This window comes from Scyliorhinus canicula, chromosome 2 (assembly GCF_902713615.1).
Source record: "Scyliorhinus canicula chromosome 2, sScyCan1.1, whole genome shotgun sequence".
Lineage (NCBI taxonomy): Eukaryota > Metazoa > Chordata > Chondrichthyes > Carcharhiniformes > Scyliorhinidae > Scyliorhinus > Scyliorhinus canicula.
This window is the reverse complement of record NC_052147.1, coordinates 282,189,794-282,215,583: the sequence shown is the minus strand read 5'-3', so window position 1 is coordinate 282,215,583 and position 25,790 is coordinate 282,189,794. Positions and strand designations below refer to the sequence as shown.

The following is a 25,790-nucleotide window of genomic DNA, read 5'->3' as shown; positions in this document are numbered from 1 at the left end:
CATTTTTATAAATGACCTAGAGGAGGGCGCAGAAGGATGGGTGAGTAAATTTGCAGACGACACTAAAGTCGGTGGAGTTGTAGACAGTGCGGAAGGATGTTGCAGGTTACAGAGGGACATAGATAAGCTGCAGAGCTGGGCTGAGAGGTGGCAAATGGAGTTTAATGTGGAGAAGTGTGAGGTGATTCACTTTGGAAAGAATAACAGGAATGCGGAATATTTGGCTAATGGTAAAATTCTTGGTAGTGTGGATGAGCAGAGGGATCTCGGTGTCCATGTACATAGATCCCTGAAAGTTGCCACCCAGGTTGATAGGGTTGTGAAGAAGGCCTATGGTGTGTTAGCCTTTATTGGTAGAGGGATTGAGTTTCGGAGCCATGAGGTCATGTTGCAGTTGTACAAAACTCTAGTACGGCCGCATTTGGAGTATTGCGTACAGTTCTGGTCGCCTCATTATAGGAAGGATGTGGAAGCTTTGGAACGGGTGCAGAGGAGATTTACCAGGATGTTGCCTGGTATGGAGGGAATATCTTATGAGGAAAGGCTGATGGACTTGAGGTTGTTTTCATTAGAGAGAAGAAGGTTAAGAGGTGACTTAATAGAGGCATACAAAATGATCAGAGGGTTAGATAGGGTGGACAGCGAGAGCCTTCTCCCGCGGATGGAGGTGGCTAGCACGAGGGGTCATAGCCTTAAATTGAGGGGTAATAGATATAGGACAGAGGTCAGAGGTGGGTTTTTTACGCAAAGAGTGGTGAGGCCGTGGAATGCCCTACCTGCAACAGTAGTGAACTCGCCAACATTGAGGGCATTTAAAAGTTTATTGGATAAGCATATGGATGATAAGGGCATAGTGTAGGTTAGATGGCCTTTAGTTTTTTCCATGTCGGTGCAACATCGAGGGCCGAAGGGCCTGTACTACGCTGTATCGTTCTATGTTCTATGTATCGTCAATTACCATAAATCTCCAGCATTCCGGAGGTGTTGCTTTCACCGGAATCACAGGTGTATTTTCCAGAATCTTGCACTCCACATTTTCCCAAATGGGCAAACCTCTTCCTTCCCATTGAATAGATACGAACATTTTTACTGGGTTTCATCTCCAGGTCATCCTGTCAAGGAAAGGTTACATCAATAAAATAGATTGTCTAGCCCTGGGTTAGATACACAGTATATCTCCCTCTACACTGTCCCCATTAAACACTCCCAGGACAGGTACAGCACGGGGTTAGATACAGAGTAAAGCTCCCTCTACACTGTCCCCATCAAACACTCCCAGGACAGGGACAGCACAGGGGTTAGATACAGAGTAAAGCTCCCTCTACACTGTCCCCATCAAACACTCCCAGGACAGGTACAGCACGGGGTTAGATACAGAGTAAAGCTCCCACTACACTGTCCCCATCAAACACTCCCAGGACAGGTACAGCACGGGGTTAGATACAGAGTAAAGCTCCCTCTACACTGTCCCCATCAAACACTCCCAGGACAGGTACAGCACGGGGTTAGATACAGAGTAAAGCTCCCTCCACACTGTCCCCATCAAACACTCCCAGGACAGGTACAGCACGGGGTTAGATACAGAGTAAAGCTCCCTCTGCACTGTCCCCATCAAACACTCCCAGGACAGGGACAGCACGGGGTTAGATACAGAGTAAAGCTCCCTCGACACTGTCCCCATCAAACACTCCCAGGACAGATACAGCATGGGGTTAGATACAGAGTAAAGCTCCCTCTACACTGTCCCCATCAAACACTCCCAGGACAGGTACAGCACGGGGTTAGATACAGAGTAAAGCTCCCTCTACACTGTCCCCATCAAACACTCCCAGGACAGGGACAGCACGGGGTTAGATACAGAGTAAAGCTCCCTCTACACTGTCCCCATCAAACACTCCCAGGACAGGGACAGCACGGGGTTAGATACAGAGTAAAGCTCCCTCGACACTGTCCCCATCAAACACTCCCAGGACAGGGACAGCACGGGGTTAGATACAGAGTAAAGCTTCCATGCGAAGTGGAGCACAGACCTAATCGATGAAACCTATCCTCATAGTTTAACTCTTTTAGACACTGTATAATTCTCTTAGGTCTCCGCCAAGGTCAATATGATCATCTCTGAGACGTAGTGCCAGGAACTGAACAAAAGCCTGTGGGTGGGACTTTGACAAAGTCACGGTGCACCCCAGTCCAAACCTCAGCTGATCCCGTACTTGGCTGAATGCCCAGGGATGAAGGATGATCTTATATCCCAGTTAATGCTTTCAGGAGGAAACACGGAAGAGGAAATAAAGCACACGCCTGATTTCAATAAGCTGTCAGACATGGCACTTCAAACGCTGGCTCCTTCCTACCTTATACCAGGTGACCTCGGCATTGGGCCGAGAAAGCTCACACTCCAGGGTGATGACAGTAGTTTCTGGAACCCGCAGATCCTTCAGCTGCTTCACAAAGGTGACCGGAGGCTCTGAAACAGATCAGCCACAATACCGGATCAGAGATCAGGGTGGGTCAGGGTACACGGGATTGAGCACTGGCCACAAGGGAAACATGGCCTGATGCGACTCCAGGTACCTTTCACCCAAACCCCACTCAGCTCCAGCTCTTTGCAATTAATGGAAACGAACTGTAAAATGCACCCTGCCTCAGAGAAAATGCCCTTTCACCAACACACTACCCCCCCGAACACACTACCCACAGTGCAGGTTGGGTGGATTGGCCAGGCTAAATGTCCAAAAGTTTAGATGAGGATATTACGGGGATAGGGTGGGGATAGGTAGGGCGCTCTGTCATAGATCATATTCTATGATTTATTCACATTATGCTGCATCCACTGTGCATGTGCCCACTCACTCAGCCTGTCCTAACCCCACAAACATCTCTGCATCCTCCTCACAGCTCACCCTCCAACCCAACTTTGCATCATCTGCAAATTTGGAGATACTGGGTGGGATTCTCTAATCCCCGCGGCAGAGTGTCCACGCCGTCGCGTTTTACGACTGCGTGAACGGGCCGAGCCAAGGACTGTAGGGGCCAGCACGGCACTGGAGCGGTTCACGCAGCTCCAGCTGCTGATCCCGGCGCGAACTGGGCACCGCGGGATCCGTGCATGCGCAGTGGCGCCGGCAGCAACGTGCACGTGCGCAGTGGCCCCGGCAGCAACGTGCACATGCGCAGTGGCCTCTTTCAATGCACTGGCCCCGACGCAACATAGCGCAGGGCTACAGGGGCCGGCGCGTAGGAAAGGAGGCCGCCAGCCAGAGAGGCCGGCCCGATGATCGGTGGGTCCCGATCGCGGGTCAGGCCACATCGGAGGGCCCCCCCAGGGTTGGACAACCCCCCCCCCCCACACTCCGCCCCTTCCACGCCGAGTTCCCGTCAGCTGAGAACAGGTGTGAACGCCGCCGGTGGGACTCGGCTTCTTCATGATGGCCGCTCGGCCCATCCCAGGCCGAGAATCGGCGGGCCAGCCGCGTAGAGCAGCCCCCAACCAGCGCTGAGCCAACTACGCCGGCGCCAGTGGGGCCGATTCTCCTCTCTGTGGAGAATCGCTTGCCGACACCGGGGCAGCGTGACGCAATTCGCACTGGTCGCGGGGATTCTCCGGCCCGACCCCGGGCTGAGAGAATCCCGCCCACTATGGTTAGTTCCCTTGTCCGCAGCAAACCCCATCTCCCTGGCCCTGCTCTCATCCTTGTAGCATCTCGATAACAAGGTCTCCTACATCAGACTCCTATTTATTGACTACAGCTCCGCCTTCAACACCATAATCCCAGCCAAGCTCATAATCAAAGCTCCAAAACCTAGGACTTGGCTCCTCACTCTGCAACTTAGGGCAGCACGGTAGCATAGTGGTTAGCAGAATTGCTTCACAGCTCCAGGGTCCCAGGTTCGATTCACGGCTTGGGTCACTGTCTGTGCGGAGTCGGCATGTCCTCCCCGTGTCTGCGGGGTTTCCTCCGGGGTGCTCCGGTTTCCTCCCACAGTCCAAAGATGTGCAGGTTAGTTGGATTGGCCATGCTAAATTGTCCTTAGTGTTCAAAATTGCCCTTAGTGTTGGGTGGGGTTACTGGGTTATGGGGATAGGGTGGAGGTGTTGACCTTGGGTAGGGTGCTCTTTCCAACAGCCGGTGCAGACTCGATGGGCCGAATGGCCTCCTTCTGCACTGTAAATTCTATGAAACTGGATCTTTGACTTTCTGACCCACAGACCACAATCAGTAAGAATAAACAACAACACCTACTCCACAATAGTCTTCAATACCGGGGCCCCACAAGGCTGCTTACTTAGCGCTCTACTATACTCCCTATATACACACAACACCATCTACAAGACGACACGACCATGGTGGGTCCGGTCTCCAACAGCGATGTGTCAGAATACAGGAGGGAGGTAGAGAACCTAGTGGAGTGGTGTAATGCCAACAATCTCTCCCTCAAAGTCAAGAGCTGGTCATTGACTCCACGAAGCAAAGTACTGTGCACACCCCTGTCTGCATCAACGGGGCCGAGGTGGAATGGTTGACATCCCTAGGGATGCACATTACCAACAATCTGTCCTGGTCCACCTACATCAGCGCTACGACCAAGAAAGCACAACAGCGCCTATACGTCCTCAGGAAACTCGACATGTCCACATTGACTCTTACCAATTTTTACAGATGCATCCTATCTGGCTGCATCACAGCCTGGTAGGTCAACTGCTCAACCCAAGACCATAAGAAACTACAAAGAGTTGTGAACACCGCCCAGTCCATCACACAAACCCGCCTCCCATCCATTGACTCTGTCTACACCTCCCGCTGCTTTGGGAAAGGCAGGTAAGTCCTTCATATCGGGAAAGGAGCTGAGGAGGAGAAATCCAGACTGCAGTCTGAGACAGTAAGTGGTATTTGTGGCTATGCCTCTGTGTTTTTAAATTGCGGGGGGAATGAAATTAACTTGACAGGAAGTCCAGGTGCAGCCGGGAATCGCAGAGGAGTGTCCAGAGGGTGGAGCTGAGCGACCGGTAAGTATTTAAGTTGATGACGGTGCGGATTTTGGGCCTAGTCTCGCTCAGGAACCTACCTTCACAGGAAGAGCTGGGAAACGCAGGAGTAGTGTCCGGGAACCACGGGAGCAGTGTCCGGGAATAGCGGGAGCAGGTGGGAATGGCAGGAGTGGTGTCTGGGAACCGCAGGAGCAGCCGGGAATAGCGGGAGCCATGTCCGGGAATCGATGGAGCAGTGTCCAGGAATCCCGGGAGCCGTGTCCGGGAACCACAGGAGCAGTGTCCAGGAATCCCGGAAGCAGTGTCCGGGAATCGATGGAGCAGTGTCCGGGAATCCCGGGTGCAGTGCCCAGGAATCCCGGGTGCAGTGCCCAGGAATCCCGGGTGCAGTGCCCAGGAATCGATGGAGCAGTGTCTGGGAACTGCGGGAGCAGTGTCCAGGAATCCCGGGTGCAGTGCCCAGGAATCGTTGGAGCAGTGTCCAGGAATGGTGGGACCAGTGTCCGGGCAGTGCAGGATCATTGTCCGGGAATCACGGTAGCATAGTGGTTAGCACTGTGGCTTCACAGCGCCAGGGTCCAGGTTGGATTCCCTGCTGGGTGACTGTCTGTGCGAAGTCTGCACGTTCTCCCTGTGTCTGCGTGGGTTTCCTCCGGGTGCTCCGGTTTCCTCTCACAGTCCAAAGACGTGCAGGTTCAGTGGATTGGCCATGCTAAATTGCCCCTTAGTGTCCAAAAGGTGGGGTGGGGTTACTGGGTTACGGGGATTGGGTGGAAGTGAGGACTTAAGTGGCCTGCTTCTGCACTGCATGTTCTATGATTCAATGAATCACGGGAGCAGTGTCCGGGAATGGCTGCAGCAGTGTCCAGGAATCCCGGGAGCAGTGTCTGGGAATGGCGGCATCAGTGTCAGGGAATTGAGGGAGCAGTGTCTGGGAATTGAGGGAGCAGTGTCTGGGAATTGCGGGAGCAGTGTCTGGGAATGGCAGAAGCAGATTCTGGGAATGATGGGAGCAATGTCCGAGAACCGTGTGAGCAGTGTACGGGAATCCCGGGAGCAGTGTCCGGGAACCGCGGGAGGAGTGTCCGGGAATCACGGGAGCAGATTCCGGGAATGGTGGGAGCAGTGTCCGGGAGCCGCGGGAGCAGTGTCCGGGAGCCGCGGGAGCAGTGTCCGGGAATCGCGGGAGCAGTGTCCGGGAATCGCGGGAGCAGATTCCGGGAATGGTGGGAGCAGTGTCCGGGAGCCGTGGGAGCAGTGTCCGGGAGCCACGGGAGCAGTGTCCGGGAATCATGGGAGCAGTGTCCGGGAGCCGCGGGAGCAGTGTCCGGGAATCACGGGAGCAGATTCCGGGAATGGTGGGAGCAGTGTCCGAGAACCGTGTGAGCAGTGTATGGGAATCCCGGGAGCAGTGTCCGGGAACCGCGGGAGCAGATTCCGGGAATGGTGGGAGCAGTGTCCGGGAGCCGCGGGAGCAGAGTCCGGGAGCCGCGGGAGCAGTGTACAGGAATCACGGGCGCAGTGGGGTCTATTCGCGAAAACAGCAAGAAATTTTTATTAAGGGCCTAACTAATATTTTGTTTCTAATCTAACAAGAGGGAGAGAGATGTCATTTGGCGGGGTTGTGTGCTACTCCTGCGCGATGTTAGGAGGGCAAAAAGGGGTCACAAAATGTCCTTAGCAGGCAGGATTAAGGAGAATCCCAAGGCATTTTGTACGTATATTAGGAACAAGAGGGTAGCTAGAGAAAGAGTTGGTCCACTCAGGAACAAAGGAGGGAAATTGTGTGTAGAACCAGAGGAAGTAGGCGAGGTCCTTAATGAGTATTTTGCATCGGTATTCACAAAGGAGAGGGACACGTTGATTGGTGGTGTCTCAGAGGGATGTGTAAACACTTTAGAACAGGTGGTTATTACAAGTTATGTGTGTTAAAAGCATTAAGGTAGACAAATCCCCAGGGCCAGATGGCATCTATCCCAGATTCCCAAGGGAGACACGAGATGAAATCGCTGGGCCTCTGACAGAAATCTTTGTGTCCTCAGTGGCCACAGGTGAGATCCCAGAGGATTGGAGGATAGCCAATGTTGTACCGTTATTTAAGAAGGATAGCAAGGATAATCCGGGTAATTATAGGCCAGTGAGCTTGAAGTCAGAGTGAAATTGTTGGAAAAGTTTCTCAGAGATAGGATCTATGCACATTTGGAAGTGAATGGTCTTATTTGCGACAACTTTCTGCTATTAGGGGGCAGTTTAGCGTGGCCAATCCACCTACCCTGCACATCTTTGGGTTGTGGGGGCGAAACCCACGCAGACACGGGGAGAATGGGCAAACTCAACATGGACAGTGACCCAGAGCCGGGATTGAATCTGAAACTTTGGTGCCGTGAGCCAGCAGTGCTAACCACTGCGCCACCGTGCTGCCTCTTTGAGTTTTTTGAGGAGGTGACAAAAATGATTGATGAGGGAAGGGCTGTGGATGTTGTCTACATGGACTTTAGTAAAGCATTTGATAAGGTCTCTCATGGCAGGCTGTTGCAAAAGATTAGATCACGTAGGGACAGGGGTGAATTGGCTGGATGGATCCAGAACTGGCTTGGCCATAGGAGGCAGAGGGGCGCAGTAAGTTGTGGATAGTGATGAAGATTGCCAGAGAATACAACAGGATTCAGATAGGCTGAAAAATTGGGCAGAGAAATGACAGATGGAATTTAACCCGGACAAATGCGAGGTGATGCATTTTGGTAGATCCAATTCAGGTGGGAGCTATAAAATAAATGGCATAACCATCAGGAGCATAGACGCACAGAGAGATCTGGGCGTGCAGGTCCACAGATCCTTAAAAGTGGCAGCACAGTTGGAAATGATGGTAAAGAAAGCATATGGCATGCTTGCCTTCATCGGACAGGGTATCGAGTATAAAAGCACAAAAATTATGTTACAGTTATATAGAACATTGGTTACGCCACATTTGGAATACTGTGTCCATTTCTGGTCACCGCATTGCCAGAAGGATGTGGAGGCTTTGGAGAGAATACAGAAAAGGTTTACCAGGATGTTGCCCGGTATGGAGAGTATTAGCTATAAGGAAAGATTGAATAAACTGGGATTGTTCTCCCCAGAGAGACGGAGGCTGAGGGGCGACCAAACAGAAGTTTATAACATTATGAGGGGTATAGATAGGGGTGAACAGTTGGAGACTTTTCCCCAGGGTGGAAATGACAATTACAAAGGGTCACAGGTTGAAGGTGAGGGGAGGAAAGGTTCAGTGGAGATGTGCGGGGGAAGTATTTACCACAGAGGGTGGTGGTGGCCTGGAATGCACTGCCAAGTGAGGTGGTTGAGGCAGATACATTAGCGACCTTTAAGACTTATCTGGATCGGCACATGAACAGACGGGGTATAGAAGGATACAGGCGGTTGGTCTGGATAGGGCACGTGATCGGCGCAGGCTTGGAGGGCCGAAGGGCCTGTTCCTGGGTGTATTATTCTTTGTTCTTTATTTTTTGAAAGCGGGCAGCATAATCTAAGACCCCTCCCACCTGGGTTATTCTTTCTTCCAATCGCTTCCATCGGGCAGGAGATACAGAAGTCTGAGAACACGCACGAACAGACTCAAAAACAGCTTCTTCCCCGCTGTTACCAGACTCCGAAACGACCCTCTTATGGACTGAACTGATCTCTCCACACCTTCTCTACTGAGTAGTGCTACACTCCGTATGCTTCACCCGATGTCTGTGTCTATTTATTTGCATTGTGTATTTATCATATTTCCTATATTTTTTCATGTATGGAAAAATCTGTCTGGACTGTATTCAGAACAATACTTTAAAAAAATATATATTTATATATTTTGAAATAAATTTAAAGTACCCGATTCTTTGTTTTTCCAATTAAGGGGCAATTTAGCATGGCCAATCCACCGACCCTGCACATCTTCGGGTTTGTGGGGGTGAGTCCCAGGCAGACACGGAGAGAATGTGCGAACTCCACACGGACTGTGACCCGGGGTTGAACTGGGTCCTGCGGTGCTGTGAGGCAGCAGAGCTAACCACTGCGCCACCGTGCTGCCCAGAACAAGACTTTTCACTGCACCTCTGTACATGTGACAATAGCCAAATTCAATTCAATCCTTAATATATAGGGCGCAATTCTCCCAAAGGGAGACAAACAGCCGACGCCGGAGTGAAACCCGGAGTGTTTCACTCCGGCGTCGGAGGCCGCTCCTCGTCCCTATTCTCCCCCCCCCCCCCCCCCCCCCCCCCCCCCCCCTCCTGGAGCTAGGAGCGGCGGCGCGTGAATTCCGAGCGCCCGGCCTAGACGCTTGCGTCAAAGCGGCGCGCCGGGAATGACGCGGCCGGCGGCGCCTAAGTGACGTCAGCCACGCATGCGCGGTTGCAGTCTTTCCCTCCGCTGCCCCGCAAGACACGGCGGCTTGATCTTGAGGGGCGGCGGAGGGAAAAGAGTCCGTCTTTTAGAGACACCGGCCCGATGATCGGTGGGCACCAATTGTGGGCCAGACATCTCCTGAGCATGCCCGTGGTGCTCCATCCTCCCTCCGCCCCCCACAGGCCCCACACACAGCAATCGCGCGCTGTTCACGCCGGCAGCAACCAGGTGTGGTTGGCGCTGGCGTGAACCGGTGAGAAACGGCGAGCGGCAATTCTCCGAGCGGCCTGTTGCAAAACGCGACACGCCATTTTGGGGGGGGGGTGGGAGAATCGCAGGGGGTGCCAGGGCGGCGTGGCGTGATTCGCCCGGCTCTCCCCCGATTCTCCCACCCGGCGTGGGGGGGGGGCGGAGAATCGCGCCCATAATGTGAACAGTGGGATCCTGGCACAGCTCCCTGTGGTACCTCACTGCTCACTGCCTGCCAATCAGAAAAAGACCCATTTAGACCAAAAGACATAGGAGCAGAATTAGGCCACTCAGCCCATCGAGTCTTTTCCACCATTTAATCATGGCTGATACTTTCTCATCCCCATTCTCCTGCCTTCTCCCCATAACCCCTGGTCCTCTTATTAATCGAGAATCTATCCATCTCTGTCTTAAAGACACTCAGTGAATTGGCCTCCACATCCTTCTGCGGCAAAGAGTTCCACAGATTCACCACCCTCTGGCTGAAGAAATTCCTCCTCATCTCTGTTTTAAAGGATCGTCCCTTTAGTCTGAGATCGTGTCCTCTGGTTATAGTTTTTCCTACAAGTGGAAACATCCTCTCCACGTCCACTCTATCCAGGCCTCGCAGTATTCTGTAAGTTTCAATAAGATCCCCTCTCATCCTTCTAAACTCCAACGAGTACAGACCCAGAGTCCTCAACCGTTCCTCAAACGACAAGTTCTTCATTCCAGGGATCATTCTTGTGAACCTCCTCTGGCCCCTTTCCAAGGCCAGCACGTCCTTCCTTAGATACGGGGCCCAAAACTGCTCACAATACTCCAAATGGGGTCTGACCAGAGCCTTATACAGCCTCAGAAGTACATCCCTGGTCTTGTATTCTAGCCCTCTTGACATGAATGCTAACATTGCATTTGCCTTCCTAACTGCCAATTGTACCTGCACGTTAAACTTAAAAGAATCGTGAACAAGGACTCCCAAGTCCCTTTGTGCTTCTGTTTTCCGAAGCATTTCCCCATTAAGAAAATAGTCTCTGCCTAAATTCCCCCTTCCAAAGTGCATAACCTCACACTTTTCCACATTGTATTTAATTTGCTACATCATTGCCCACTCTCCTAGCCTGTCCAAATCCTTCTGCAGCCCCCTTGCTTCCTCAATACTACCTGTCCCTCTACAGATCTTTGTATCATCTGCAAACTGAGCAACAGTGTCTTCAGTACCTTCTTCCAGATCATTCCCATCCATTTCAACTGTTTGCTTCCTGTTTGCTAACTAGCGTTCTATCCCTCTCAAGGCACTACCCGCAATCCCTTGTGTTTTAACTTTACACAGTAATCTGCTATATGAGACCATGTCGAAAGCCTTCTGAATATCTAAATAAACCACATCTACCAGCTCTCCCTGGTCAATTCTACTAGTTACATCTTCAAAGAATTCTTGTAAATTTGTCAAGCATGATTTTCCCTTTGTAAATCCATGCTGACTTTGTCTGATTTCACCACTGCTTTCCAAATACTGAGCTATGAAATCCTTGATAATGGACTCCAGCAATTTACCTACTACCGACGTTAGGCTGACTGGTCTATAGTTCCCTGTTTTCTCTCCACCTCCCTTTTTGAATAGCGGGGTTACATTCGCTACCCTCCAATCTGTAGGAACCATTCCAGAGTCCAAAGAATTTTGGAAAATGGCCACCAATGGATCTACTATTTCTAGGGCCACTTCCTTAAATACTCTGGGATGAAGATTATCAGGCCCTGGAGATTTTCCACCTTCAATCCCATTCATTGTTTGTTGTCTGGCTCGGCTCTAGAGGGTTACATGGTAGCCAGGAAGGAACTCAAAAATGGACTGAGGAGAGCTAGAAGGGGGCATGAAAAAGCCCTGGCAGGAATGATTAGGGAAAACCCCAAGGCGTTCTATACTTATGTGAGAAATAAGAGGATGATCAGAGTGAGAGTAGGGCCGATCAGGGATGGTGGAGGGAACTGGTGCCTAGAGTCTGAGGAGATGGGAGGGGCCCTAAATGAATACTTTGCTTCAGTGATTACGAGAGAAAGGGACCTTGTTGCTAATGAGAACAGCGTGAACCAGGTTAATAGGCTCAAACAGGTTGATATTCGGAAGGAGGATGAGCTGGAAATTTTGAAATCAGGATAGATAAGTCCCCTGGGCCTGACGGGATATACCCAAGATTCCTACGGGAAGCGAGGGAGGACATTGCTGCACCGTTGGCGATGATCTTTGCGTCCTCACTCTCCACTGGAGTAGTACCGGATTATTGGAGAGAGGCGAATGTTGTTCCCCTGTTCAAGAAAGGGAATAGGGAAATCCCTGGGAATTACAGACCAGTCAGTCTTACCACTGTGGTGAGCAAAATATTGGAAAGGATTCTGAGAGATAGGATTATGATTATTTGGAAAAACAGTTTGATTAAAGAGAGTCAGCATGGCTTTGTGAGGGGCATGTCGTGCCTCACAAGCCTCATTGAATTCTTTGAGGATGTGACGAGACACATTGATGAAGATCGGGCAGTGGATGTGGTATATATGGATTTCAGTAAGGCATTTGTTAAGGTTCCCCATGGAAGGCTCATTCAGAAAGTTAGGGGGCACAGGATACAGGGAAATACAGTAAAACAGCCACTTCACAGGAACGATTATGAGACGAATTTTGACACAGGATCACATAAGAAGCTATTAGGACAGGAGGCCAAATCTTAGATAAAGACGTAGATTTAAAGGAGTTTCTTAAAGGAAAGTGGGGGAGAGGTGGAGGTACTCCAGGAGGGAATTCCAGAGCTTGGAGTCCCAGGCGGCTGAAGACACAGCCGCCAAAGGTGGAGCGAATAAAATTGAGGAAGCTCAAGAGGGCAGAATTGAAGGACAGAGATGTCTGAGGCTTGTGAGGCTGGAGGAGATCGCAGAGCGAGGGAGGGGGCAGAACAGGATAGGTCTGAAAACAAGAAGGAGAATTTTAAAATTGAGGCATTGCTTGAACAGGAGCCAATGCAGGTCAGTGAGGACAGGGGTGGGGAGGGGGGGGGTGGTGGGGAGGGGGGGGGGGGTGGGGAGGGGGGGGGTGGGGAGGGGGTGACGAGGACTGGGTGCAAGGCACAACACGGGCAGCAGAGTTACGCGTGAGTTCGACACTTCACGAGGGTAAAATGTGGAAGAGCAGCTAGGAAGTCAACAGGAGTCGTCAGGTCTAGAGGTGGCTGTCATGTGAGAGTACCTTTAAGAAATGGGTGCTAATAAATGGGTGTGTATATAAATATCTGTCGTGAGAATGCCTTTAAGAAATGGGTGTTTACTACTGCAGTGATGTCAGAGAGTGGGTGGAGCTGGACTGTCTCATCTTTTTACTTTTGTTTTAGGCTGTTTGCTGCAGGGTGTGTTTTAGTTTTGTTTTTAGTGTTGGAGCTGAAGCCAGACAGAGCAGGTGTACTGTTGATCTCTCTGCCATGAAAAGACTATGGGCAAGATTCTCAGCAAATGCGGAGAATCGTAAAGGCTGCCATGGGATAGGCCGTGACCCACGGCAGCCTTCACACCCACTTCCGGGGCCGATTCTCCCCCCCCCCCCCAGGCGGGGCTAGGAGCGCAGCCCCGTGCATCACGGTGGCGCAGCCTTGACGACGGTCGTCAAGGCCGCACGTCAAGCGTCGCGCGGCTGACGCGGCCGATGACGTCGGCTGCGCATGTGCAGGTTGGACAACGCCAACCTGCGCATGCGCAGTTGCTGTCTTTTCCCTCAGCCGCCCCGCAAGACATGGCGGCTTGATTTTGCGGGGCGGCGGAGGGAAAAGAGGGAAAAGAGTGTGGGCACCGATCGTGGGCCTATGCCCCCCTTGGCACGACCGTGGTACTGCCATGCCAATCGGGCCCCCAGATGCCCGTTTTACGACGGCAGCGAGCAGGTGTGTTTGCTGCCGTGTTGAAACGGGCGTGACAGCCCGGCCGCTCGGCCCATCGGCCTCGGAGAATCGGCGCAAAAAACGGTGAACGGCGATTCGTGGCGTGGGTTGGGCGTGGGGGGGGGGAGAATAGCGGGAGGGTGTGAAAAATGTTGTGAGGCCCTCCCGCTATTCTCCCACCCGGCGTGGGGGCGGAGAATCGCGCCCTATCTCTTGATCATTTGGTGAATTCAGAATTATAAATGTACTCTGTTAAAAGGTGCTTCTTTTGTCTTGTAGATGTTGTTTGGGAAATTATTAAGGATTACTTAGTGTTGTATTCTTTGGGGGTTGTATTTGAATTAATGGTTGCTAAGATGTTCACTGTATGTTTTAAAAAGGTTAACTTGAGTTCATAGAATAAACATTGCTTTGCTTTTAAAAAATACTTTTCCATTTCTGCGGTACAACAACCTGTAGAGTGGGCCATGTGCTCCCCGTACCACAATCTAGTAAAAGTTGTGGGTCGGGTGAACTCCATGATACACTTTGGGGTTCTCGAAACCCTGGCCCATAACAGTAGCAAAGGTATAAATGAAGGATTGAACCGCAGGTGAACTGAGCCGGGTTGGGGGGGGGGGGATGGGCAATTTCACAGAGGTGGGAATGGATGGGGTAGAGATTGGTCGAATTGATGCATCATTTCCCTGGTTTCCATCTCCTTTGAGATGAAGTTGTACCCTCCATCGGCCTCTCTGATTCTGAGCACTCCCATCCAAAGTGATTCTGACAACTGGAATGTCAGAATCCAAGTAGTTATTAGTCCAGCTTTCCTGGCTCAGGGGAGTGGATTCCACATGTCAATCGCTTCCCATGTGAAGGACTGCATTGTTACAATCGCTTCTTGGATTGTCTCTTTGAGCGTCCCGTATCGTCCCAATATAAAATTGAGTCTGCACATCCTCCCCGTGTCTGCGTGGGTTTACTCCGGGTGCTCCGGTTTCCTCCCACAGTCGAAAGATGTGCAGGTTAGGTGGATTGGCCATGCTAAATTGCCCTTAGTGTCCAAAATTGCCCTTCGTGTTAGGTGGGGTTACTGGGTTAACTGGGATATGGGGATAGGGTGGAGATGTTGACCTTGGGTAGGGTGCTCTTTCGAGGAGCCGGTACAGACTCGATGGGCCGAATGGCCTCCTTCTGCACTGTAAATTCTATGAAAATCACATTCCAGGTTCACTCAATCGACACAGAATTGTTACAGCTCAGAAGGAGGCGATTCTGCCTGTCCCGTCTGCTCCTCTCTCCCAATGACCATCCCACTTTGTGCTATCCTCCCGCTTTCCCCATATAACCCTGCACATTCTTCCTTTTCTGACAAGACCAGTAGGGGCAGAAGTAGGCCATTCGGCCCATCGACTCTGCTCCGCCATTCAATGACTGATCTGATGTGATAATCCTCAACTCCACTTTCCCGCCTTATCCCATAATAATAATAATCTTTATTAGTGTCACAAGTAGGCTTACATTAATACTGAAAATCCCCTAGTCGCCACATTCCGGCGCCTGCTCAGGTACACGGAGGGAGAATTCAGAATGTCCAATTCACCTAACAGTACGTCTTTTGGGACTAGTGGGAAGAAACCGGAGCACCCGGAGGAAACCCACGCAGACACGGGGAGAACGTGCAGACTCCGCACAGACAGTGGCCCAAGCCGGGAATCGAACCCGGGTCCCTGGAGCTGTGAAACAACAGTGCTAACCACTATGCTACTGTGATTCCCTTATTGATTAAATATCTGTCTACCTCAGTCTTGAACATACGTAAACTAATAAACTAATGTGGCAGGGGGATGGGAACTGATGCAGGAAGTTGGAAGGTAGTAAAACAGGGACAGAAGCAAAAGGAAGTAAGGGGAAAAGTGCAAGGCAGAGAAGACATAGTCAAAAATCTAAAAGGGCGACAGTACAAGGTACAGTGACTGAGGGGAGCACAGTGAATAGGCCCAGTAATAACAAAAGGAATAAAACTGGAGATGTTAAGATTCAAAACAGAGGTAAAAAAACCAACATAAGTGTACTTTACCTGAATGCTCGTAGTATTCGGAATAAAGTAAATGAGTTGATGGCACAAATCATCGTAAATTACTATGATTTAGTGGCCATTACTGAAACATGGTTAAAGGATGGTCACGACTGGGAGTTAAATATCCAAGGGTATCAAACTATTCGGAAGGACAGAGTGGATGGTAAGGGAGGTGGTGTTGCTCTGTTATTTAAGGATGACATCCGGGCAATAGTAAGGGATGACATCGGTGCTATGGAGGATAAGGTTGAATCCATTTGGGTGGAAATCAGGAATAGTAAGGCGAAAAAGTCACTGATAGGAGTAGTCTATCGGCCACCAAATAGTAACGATATGGTGGGGCAGGCAATAAACAAAGAAATAACTGATGCATGTAGAAATGGTACAGCAGTTATCATGGGGGATTTTAATCTACATGTTGATTGGTTTAACCAGGTCAGTCAAGGCAACCTTGAGGAGGAGTTTATAGAATGTATCCGCGATAGTTTCCTAGAACAGTATGTAATGGAACCTACGAGGGAACAAGCGGTCCTAGATCTTGTACTGTGTATTGAGACAGGATTGATTCATGATCTCATAGTTAGGGATCCTCTCGGAAGGAGCGATCACAATATGGTGGAATTTAAAATACAGATGGAGGGTGAGAAAGTAAAATCAAATACTAGTGTTTTGTGTTTAAACAAAGGAGATTACAAGGGGATGAGAGAAGAACTAGCTAAGGTAGACTGGGAGCTAAGACTTTATGGTGGAACAGTTGAGGAACAGTGGAGAACCTTCCAAGCGATTTTTCACAGTGCTCAGCAAAGGTTTATACCAACAAAAAGGAAGGACGGAAGAAAGAGGGAAAATCGACCGCGGATATCTAAGGAAATAAGGGAGAGTATCAAATTGAAGGAAAAAGCATATAAAGTGGCAAAGAGTGCTGGGAGATTAGAGGACTGGGAAATCTTTAGAGGGCAACAGAAAGCTACTAAAAAAGCTATAAAGAAGAGTAAAATAGAGTATGAGAGTAAACTTGCTCAGAATATAAAAACAGACAGTAAAAGTTTTTACAAATATATAAGACAAAAAAGAGTGGCAAAGGTAAATGTTGGTCCTTTAGAGGATGAGAAGGGAGTTTTAATAATGGGAAATGAGGAAATGGCTGAGGAACTGAACAGGTTTTTTGGGTCGGTCTTCACAGTGGAAGACACAAATAACATGCCAGCGACTGATAGAAATGAGGCTATGACAGGTGAGGACCTTGAGAGGATTGTTATCACTAAGGAGGGAGTGATGGGCAAGCTAATGGGGCTAAAGGTAGACAAGTCTCCTGGCCCTGATGGAATGCATCCCAGAGTGCTAAAAGAGATGGCTAGGGAAATTGCAGATGCACTAGTGATAATTTACCGAAATTCACTAGACTCTGGGGTGGTCCCGGTGGATTGGAAATTAGCAAACGTGATGCCACTGTTTAAAAAAGGAGGTAGGCAGAAAGCAGGAAATTATAGGCCAGTGAGCTTAACTTCGGTAGTAGGGAAGATGCTGGAATCTATCATCAAGGAAGAAATTGCGAGGCATCTGGATAGAAATTGTCCCATTGGGCAGACGCAGCATGGGTTCGTAAAGGGCAGGTCATGCGTAACTAATTTAGTGGAATTTTTTGAGGACATTACAGTAGATAACGGGGAGCCGATGGATGTGGTATATCTGGATTTCCAGAAAGCCTTTGACAAGGTGCCACACAAAAGGTTGCTGCATAAGATAAAGATGCATGGCATTAAGGGTAAAGTAGTAGCATGGATAGAGGATTGGTTAATTAATAGAAAGCAAAGAGTTGGGATAAATGGGTGTTTCTCTGGTTGGCAATCAGTAGCTAGTGGTGTCCCTCAGGGATCCGTGTTGGGCCCACAATTGTTCACAATTTACATAGATGATTTGGAGTTGGGGACCAAGGGCAATGTGTCCAAGTTTGCAGATGACACTAAGATGAGTGGTAAAGCGAAAAGTGCAGAGGATACTGGAAGCCTGCAGAGGGATTTGGATAGGTTAAGTGAATGGGCTAGGGTCTGGCAGATGGAATACAATGTTGACAAATGTGAGGTTATCCATTTTGGTAGGAATAACAGCAAACGGGATTATTATTTAAACGATAAAATATTAAAGCATGCCGCTGTTCAGAGAGACTTGGGTGTGCTAGTGCATGAGTCACAGAATGTTGGTTTACAAGTGCAACAGGTGATTAAGAAGGCAAATGGAATTTTGTCCTTCATTGCTAGAGGGATGGAGTTTAAGACTAGGGAGGTTATGTTGCAATTGTATAAGGTGTTAGTGCGGCCACACCTGGAGTATTGTGTTCAGTTTTGGTCTCCTTACTTGAGAAAGGACGTACTGGCGCTGGAGGGTGTGCAGAGGAGATTCACTAGGTTAATCCCAGAGCTGAAGGGGTTGGATTATGAGGAGAGGTTGAGTAGACTGGGACTGTACTCGTTGGAATTTAGAAGGATGAGGGGGGATCTTATAGAAACATTTAAAATTATGAAGGGAATAGATAGGATAGATGCGGGCAGGTTGTTTCCACTGGCGGGTGACAGCAGAACTAGGGGACATAGCCTCAAAATAAGGGGAAGTAGATTTAGGACTGAGTTTAGGAGGAACTTCTTCACCCAAAGGGTTGTGAATCTATGGAATTCCTTGCCCAGTGAAGCAGTTGAGGCTCCTTCATTTCATGTTTTTAAGGTAAAGATAGATAGTTTTTTGAAGAATAAAGGGATTAAGGGTTATGGTGTTCGGGCCGGAAAGTGGAGCTGAGTCCACAAAAGATCAGCCATGATCTAATTGAATGGCGGAGCAGGCTCGAGGGGCCAGATGGCCTACTCCTGCTCCTAGTTCTTATGTTCTTATGTTCTTATGTAACGACCCAGCCTCTACAGCTCTCTGCGGTAAAGAATTCCACAGATTCCCATCCCTCAAAGTGAAGAAATTTCTCCTCATCTCTGTCTGAAATGGGTGACCCCCCTTACTCTGAGATTCTGCCCCCTGGTCCTGGACCCCTAAACTTCCCTTATTCCAGACGCAGCTTTTTCCCCACACTACCCCCCGACACTGAGCACAAACCGGCCAAACAACTCAGCAACGGCTTGTGACCCCTTCCTTGTCTTTTAGTTCCCCCACTCCTGACTCACAGCAGCTGAAATATTCACCAAATAACCCACAACCGGGGCAGGACCGTTCTCTGAAGGGTGAAAAGGTTAGTAAGCGGCATAAACTTAGGCGTAAACTTTCACTTCAGGTATCATCCTCATGAATCACTTTTGCAACTTCTGCAGTGCATCCAAATCCTTTCTGTAAAATGGAGACCAGAGCTGTGCAGAGTGACCCAAGTGTGGCCTAAATAAGTTTTGCTTCAACTTCAATGTCACATTTCTGCTCTTCAATTATATTCGTCGCGATAGTTTTTTTTCTGAGAGTAGAAAAGGTTAAGGATGTTATATTACTTTACGTCATAATATATTACTCTTTGAGCCAGCCAAGTTGATGAAGTAAACAATTGTCTTCTTTTAAAGATGAACTAATTTAATGAGTAATATAAATAATATTTGGGAGTCCTTTGCACTTAATACTCAACTAGTAAAATAAATAATATGCAGTAAAGATAACTAACTACACAATGTAATAATGAAATAACTTGTAACTTCTCTCTCTAGCTAATCTGGGTCTTGTCTGTTCACTCTCCTGAAGCACACGCTCAGAAAGAGCGGGAAAGTCTTTCTTATACCATCTGATAGTGAGACATCTAGTGTTGAATTGACTGTACTACATTTACATACATTGATCATGTATATTCATATACAGAGATCACTACAAAGGGAAAGTTAATGGAGGCGCTAAAGATTATGAAGGCCAGCGATAGAATGAATAGGGATAGATAGTCTCTAGTAGCAGCCTGTACATCTTTCCCTCCTTCTGTAACTTCCTCCAAGCAGAGGACACAGATTTGAGGTAATCGGCAATATAACCAGAGGGGGAGATGAGGAGAATTTGCTTTAGAATCATAGAAACCCTGCAGTGCAGAAGGAGGCCATTCTCCCTATTGAGTCTGCACAGGCCCTGAATAACCCACCTAGGCCCACTCCCCTGCTCTATCCCCATCACACCACGTAACCTGCACATTCCTGGACACAAAGGGGAAATTTATCATGGCCAATCCACCTAACCTGCACACTTCTGGACCGTGGGAGGAAACCGGAGCACCCGGAGGAAACCCACGCACACACGGGGAGAACGTGCAGATTCCGCACAGAGAGTCAGCCGAGGCCGGAATCGAACCCGGGTTCTTGGCAACTGTGCTAACGTTTCGAGTCCAGGTGACTCTTTGTCAAAGAGTCCGCTTTGACAAACAGTCATCGGACTCGAAACGTTAGCTCTTCTCTCTCCCTACAGATGCTGCCAGACCTGCTGAGATTTTCCAGCATCTTCTCTTTCGTTTCAGATGAAATGAAATGAAAAAATGAAAATCGCTTATTGTCACGAGTAGGCTTCAATGAAGTTACTGTGAAAAGCCCCTAGTCGCCACATTCCGGCGCCTGTCCGGGGAGGCTGGTACGGGAATCGAACCGTGCTGCTGGCCTGCCTTGGTCTGCTTTAAAAGCCAGCGATTTAGCCCAGTGAGCTAAACCAGCCCCTGCTGGATTCGAGCATCCGCAGTAATTTGCTTTGATCCCGTGCTAACCACTCAATGACTTGCAGCGATTTTGAAGGTGCTGCCTCAGTGGGCGGAGGAAGCAGATTCAACCATAACTTTCAAAAGGGAATTGGGAAAATACTTGAAGAGGAGGAATTTTCAGGGCTATGGTGGTGGGGGGTGCTGGTGGGGAGGGGGGGGGGGGGGGGGGGGGGGGGGTTGAGGGGGGTGGGTGGAGCTGAAGGGAGTGGGCTGATTCGATAGATCTTTCACACAGCCAGTGCAGGCAAGATGGCTGCAAGGTTCTCTGAGTCTACCTGAGCCCATTGCTCAAGGTGTGAATCCGGATTGAGCCAGGCTGGCGACAGGCGGTCAGCACAGAGACCGGGGGTGTGAGGGCAGGAGGTAGGACACTCACCTCTGACCGTTACCCGGGAGGAGCTACGGGCACCGTTGGCTTGGAAGGTGATGGTCCCGGAATCCTCGAGAGTCAGAGCGGACAGCGTGAGGCTGTGCACCTTCCCAGCCGAGCTGATCCGGCGGTTGTTGTTCGGCTTCACTCGGATACCATCCTTGATCCACACGCCTTCCACATCCGGGTGGGATAACTCCACTTGGAATGTGACCGCCTCCTTCTCGTAGACCTCCAGGTCCTCCAGTCGTTTCTTCACTGTTATCCTTCGAGCTGGTTCCAAAGGGAAAAGAAATGGAAACAACTTTATCCCTCGGGAAAAGTGAAATACCCATTCGCCATCTCACCCCTCATCCCATCCGGACCTATCCCGGACCGATTTTCCAACAAATACTGATCCCTACTGAGCTCTCAGCTTGATCAACAACAGAGACCATTTCTGTCATCAACCACAGTCCTATACACCCCCAAATACAGGTGAGAAATAGAATAACGTTTCCTCTACACTGTCCCCATCAAACACTCCCAGGACAGGTACAGCACGGGGTTAGATACAGAGTAAAGCTCCGTCTACACTGTCCCCATCAAACACTCCCAGGACAGGTACAGCACGGGGTTAGATACAGAGTAAAGCTCCGTCTACACTGTCCCCATCAAACACTCCCAGGACAGGTACAGCATGGGGTTAGATACAGAGTAAAGCTGCCTCTACACTGTCCCCATCAAACACTCCCAGGACAGGTACAGCACGGGGTTAGATACAGAGTAAAGCTCCCTCTACACTGTCCCCATCAAACACTCCCAGGACAGGTACAGTACAGGGTTAGATACAGAGTAAAGCTCCCTCTACACTGTCCCCATCAAACACTCCCAGGCAGGTACAGCACGGGGTTAGATACAGAGTAAAGCTCCCTCTACACTGTTCCCATCAAACACTGCCAGGACAGGTACAGCACGGGGTTAGATACAGAGTAAAGCTCCCTCTACACTGCCCCCATCAAACACTGCCAGGACAGGTACAGCACGGGGTTAGATACAGAGTAAAGCTCCCTCTACACTGTCCCCATCAAACACTCCCAGGACAGGTACAGCACGGGGTTAGATACAGAGTAAAGCTCCCTCCCTTGATTTGTGTTTGGTTAAAGAGGCCACACTTACCCTCCACGGTGAGCTTGGCCTGTGTTCTGTCATGCAGTGTCTCACAGCGATAGTTCCCTCGGTCTGCGAACGTGGTGCTGCACACTATTAGCCGCCTGGTTCTGCCATCCTGCTGGAGGAGGAACTTTGGGCTGGGCTGGATGACCACACCCTGCTTCATCCACTGGACCTCAGCGGACTCGCTGCTCACCTCCACCTCGAAGGTGGTATCCTGCAGTTCCTCTGCCACCACACTCGCCATCTTCCTGGTGAACACGATTTGGGTTTCTGTGGGGAACAGGGAGTAAAAGTTTACGATAAGTTTACCTTTTTGTCCCACCGCCCACCAATCTCCTTAGGGGCTCCCACAATGTTGTTGGAGGGCGGTATTGGGGCTCGAGGCGAACGCAAGTGCAATGCCAATGGGGGTGTAAAATCCTGCGAGGGCTGGAAAACAATAAACTCTCCGGCAAGATCACGCGTCCAGATATTACCCAACCTACACCAGTGACGTAACAAGGTTCCTGTCCAGGGAAGTTGGGGACCTAACTTCCATACATTTAAATATAATAAGAGTGTTCCCCACATTATCATCCCCCCCACATTAAGAATCCCCGTCCCCCACCCTTGCCTCTGCAAAGCGGAGAATCAGCGCCATTAGCCCTGGCGCGGCACTGTTCGGCCGCCGCTCTATGTGGCTGGTCCGCTGATTCTCGGCCCGGGATGGGCCGAACGGCGGTCGTAAAAACGCCGAGTCCCGCTGGCGCTGTCCACACCTGCTCTCAGTCAGCGGGACCCCGGCATGGAAAGGGGGAGGGGTGGTCTGACCCCGGGGGGGGGGCTTCTGATGTGGCCTGGCCCGCGATCAGGGCCCACCGATTGGCGGGCCGGCCTCTCTGGCTGGGGGCCTCCTTTCTTCCGCGCTGGCCCCTGTAGCCCTGCGGCATGTTGCGTCGGGGCCGGCGCGTTGAAGGAAGCCACTGTGCGCGTTGGCGCCGGTGCCTCTGCGCATGCGCGGACCCACATGCGCGGACCCACATGCGCGGACCCACATGCGCGGACCCACATGCGCGGACCCACATGCGCGGACCCACATGCGCGGACCCACATGCGCGGACCCAGTTCACGTAGGGATCAGCAGCTGGAGCGGCGTGAATCGCCCCAGTGCCGTGCTGGCCCCTTTTTGCCGACCAGAATTAGTCGTCGGGTCGGCCCATTCACGCCGTCGTAAAACGCGACGGATTGGACACCCTGCCGCGGGATTAGGGAATCCCGCCCCAGCTTCCTCGCCTCAGCCAGCACTCTGTGCAAGAAAGGGAAAATTCTGCCCCCTGTGTTCCCCATATCAATGGGCCATTTGATTGTGGGAGGTGTTGTCAGATGTTGTGTGAAATCTGTTCCGTCTCATTAAGCGGTTCTGAGTCTTAGATAGTTTAACAGTAAGTTTTTAATAATTACTCATAACTGTACATTGTTTAAGGTCTAAGCTGTCTTCATGTTCGCCTCTACACACCGCTCTGTCCAGTGCAAGACTGCCCTCTAGGCTCATGTGGGCATTATTGTTATTGTTCCTCGTCCCATGTTAACCCTTTCTATGCCAGACCCTTATACTACAGAAGGTCCATTTTACCCTAAGACCCCAGCTCTTCCAATAAACGCACAAATCTGACATGCTCACCATGATGGTGGACACATCTCAACTAGACATTCCCTCTCACCCTTCTTGTTATCCCCGCCCTCCCCCACACCCCCCACGGCCATTTAACCTTCCGGAGGGGCAAAGGGATCCAGAGAAAATCCCCAGAACCAGTAAGGGAAAACGGCCTGGGAAATTCCCCTCCGGCCTTCGGCCCCCACTCCCAATTGGAATGATTCACCGCAACGTTCCAGGGCTCCAAGTGTCCGACTCTGAGGTGAGATGGTGTGAACTCAGCTTGCATTGCCTGGAATATAGAATGTTCCCGGATGATTTATTGAGGGTTGTTTTAGGATTTTGGGAAGGTGGTGTGTCGAGTGGGTAGACTTTCCTGCTGGTGGGCTGGCCTAACTTTAAAATCAGAACTAGGGATTGAATTTTGGTAAATTGTGGATGTATGGAACTCGCTCTCAGCTCAGTGAACCATTTTAAATCTAGCATCAATACATTTGTGTTAAGTAAGCCATATTAAGGGACATAAAGCCAAGGCAGGTAGAGGGAGTTAAGATACAGATCGGCCATAGTGGATGGTGTTCCAGGCTCAAGAGGCTGAATGGGGTCCCCTGATCAAACGTTCCTATTCCTACACCTACGTAGTTTGGACACTGACCATATCCCTGCTGTCCATCAGAGTTCCGCATTACAAAGCCAAACTCTGTCTCCCTCCTGGCTCGAAATCCATTGGGGGCCAAAAATGCCGATAGATCCCTCTGATTCAGGAAAGGAAGTCTGCCACAGGGTATTCAAATCCTTTCCACCCTCCGATTCCAACAACAACTTACATTCATATGGCACCTTTAACCAGGGACAAAGTCCGAGCCTCTTGGAAGCAGCTGAGTCGGAAACATTGGGGACCTTCAAGCAGCTATTGGATAGGCACATGGATTACGGTAGAATGATGGGGTGTAGATTAATTTGTTCTTAATCTAGGACAAAAGTTCAGCACAACATCGTGGGCCGAAGGGCCTGTTCTGTGCTGCATTTTCTATGTTCTTTGGCAGATGTTCGGACAGATGACCAAAAGCTGTGTCAGAGAGCTAACTTCCTCGGAGTGTCTTAAAAGAGGCAAGAGAGGGGCAGCACGGTGACGCAGTGGGTTAGCCCTGCAGCCTCACGGCGCCGAGGTCCCAGGTTCGATCCCGGCTCTGGGTCACTGTCCGTGTGGAGTTTGCAAATTCTCCCCGTGTCTGCGTGGGTTTCGCCCTCCACAACCCAAAGATGCGCAGGGTAGGTGCTAAATTGCCCTTTAATTGGAGAAAAAAAATGAATTGGGTACTCTAAATTTATTTTAAAAAGAGGCGAGAGAGAAAGTGCAGAGTTTAGACAGTTACAATGACTGAGATCTGGAGTCAGATAGAGAAAAGGGCGCACACTGTGATTTTTCAAACACAAAGCTCGCAGACAGAAGACTGAACAAAGTATCTTTAAAAAGGGGGATGTTGTAATGTGCCTTTTAGGGATGCATCATGACATCACTAGAAAGGAAGTGTGTCACGCATTCCAGTTTTAGTTTCACTTTCAGCAGAACACACAGACACTCAGCTCTGATGTCTTCAATCTTTATCCTTCCATATATAAATGTTCCCACATGCTAAGTCTCAATAAACGAACCCTCAACGTATTTTCACAATCCCTTATCGTGATGACAGCCTTTATATCAGAATGAAAACACAACAGCCCCGCCCAGCCTCTGACCTCCCGACTACCCCCACCTCCCTAGCCCCCAAATAACCCCTCCATCAGTTGACCTCCCAACTACCACCCCATCCCCCGACCACCCCACTATCCACCCCCGACCACCCAAAACACGCCCCCATCCCCCAGTCCTAACTCCAACCCATCCTATATTGCATAGTGACTGCCTCTGCTATCAAAGTGACTGGGAACTTTAAACTTACCGGAACATTGCAGCTAATGCTGTAAAAAGAGGGCCATGGCTTCACTTACCCCCGCGCTGCTGCTGTGCACAGGAGGAGTCCAGGAGCGTTTGCTCAGCCGGCCGTGGTCAAACTTGCGGGTGAGAAATGTGCAGCAGGCTAGGCTGGGGCGGGGGGGGGGGGGGGGGGGGGGGGATTTTTACTCCGTGAAACACACAGCCCGTTGTTTCCACAGACTGAATGTTCCTTGTTTTCTATGTCTCCTGGCCCTTATGAGGTTAAAGAACTTGTGCAGAATGGTGGTTTAATTGCCTGGATCAAGGGTGCAAAGGACATCTTAAAAACTGCGTCCGGAGCCTGTACAATGTTTACTCCCTTTGGAATCGAAAATAGAGCAAACAATATCACCTGTTACCCTTCTC

At 50.1% G+C, this 25,790-nt stretch overlaps 1 protein-coding gene across 3 annotated transcripts in view; it reads right to left on the bottom strand.

The window, feature by feature from the left end:
* The window catches only part of obsl1a (obscurin like cytoskeletal adaptor 1a), a 133,770-nt gene that overhangs the window by 18,283 nt on the left and 89,697 nt on the right, over nucleotides 1-25,790 (bottom strand). For all 3 annotated transcript variants that reach the window (XM_038790162.1, XM_038790163.1, XM_038790164.1), the window contains 4 exons: nucleotides 21,817-22,083; nucleotides 20,665-20,931; nucleotides 2,355-2,467; nucleotides 959-1,112 (listed from right to left, as the gene is read on the bottom strand). In XM_038790162.1, coding sequence (XP_038646090.1) covers nucleotides 959-1,112; nucleotides 2,355-2,467; nucleotides 20,665-20,931; nucleotides 21,817-22,083 — 801 coding nt within the window. The remainder of the gene's footprint in view (nucleotides 1-958; nucleotides 1,113-2,354; nucleotides 2,468-20,664; nucleotides 20,932-21,816; nucleotides 22,084-25,790) is intronic.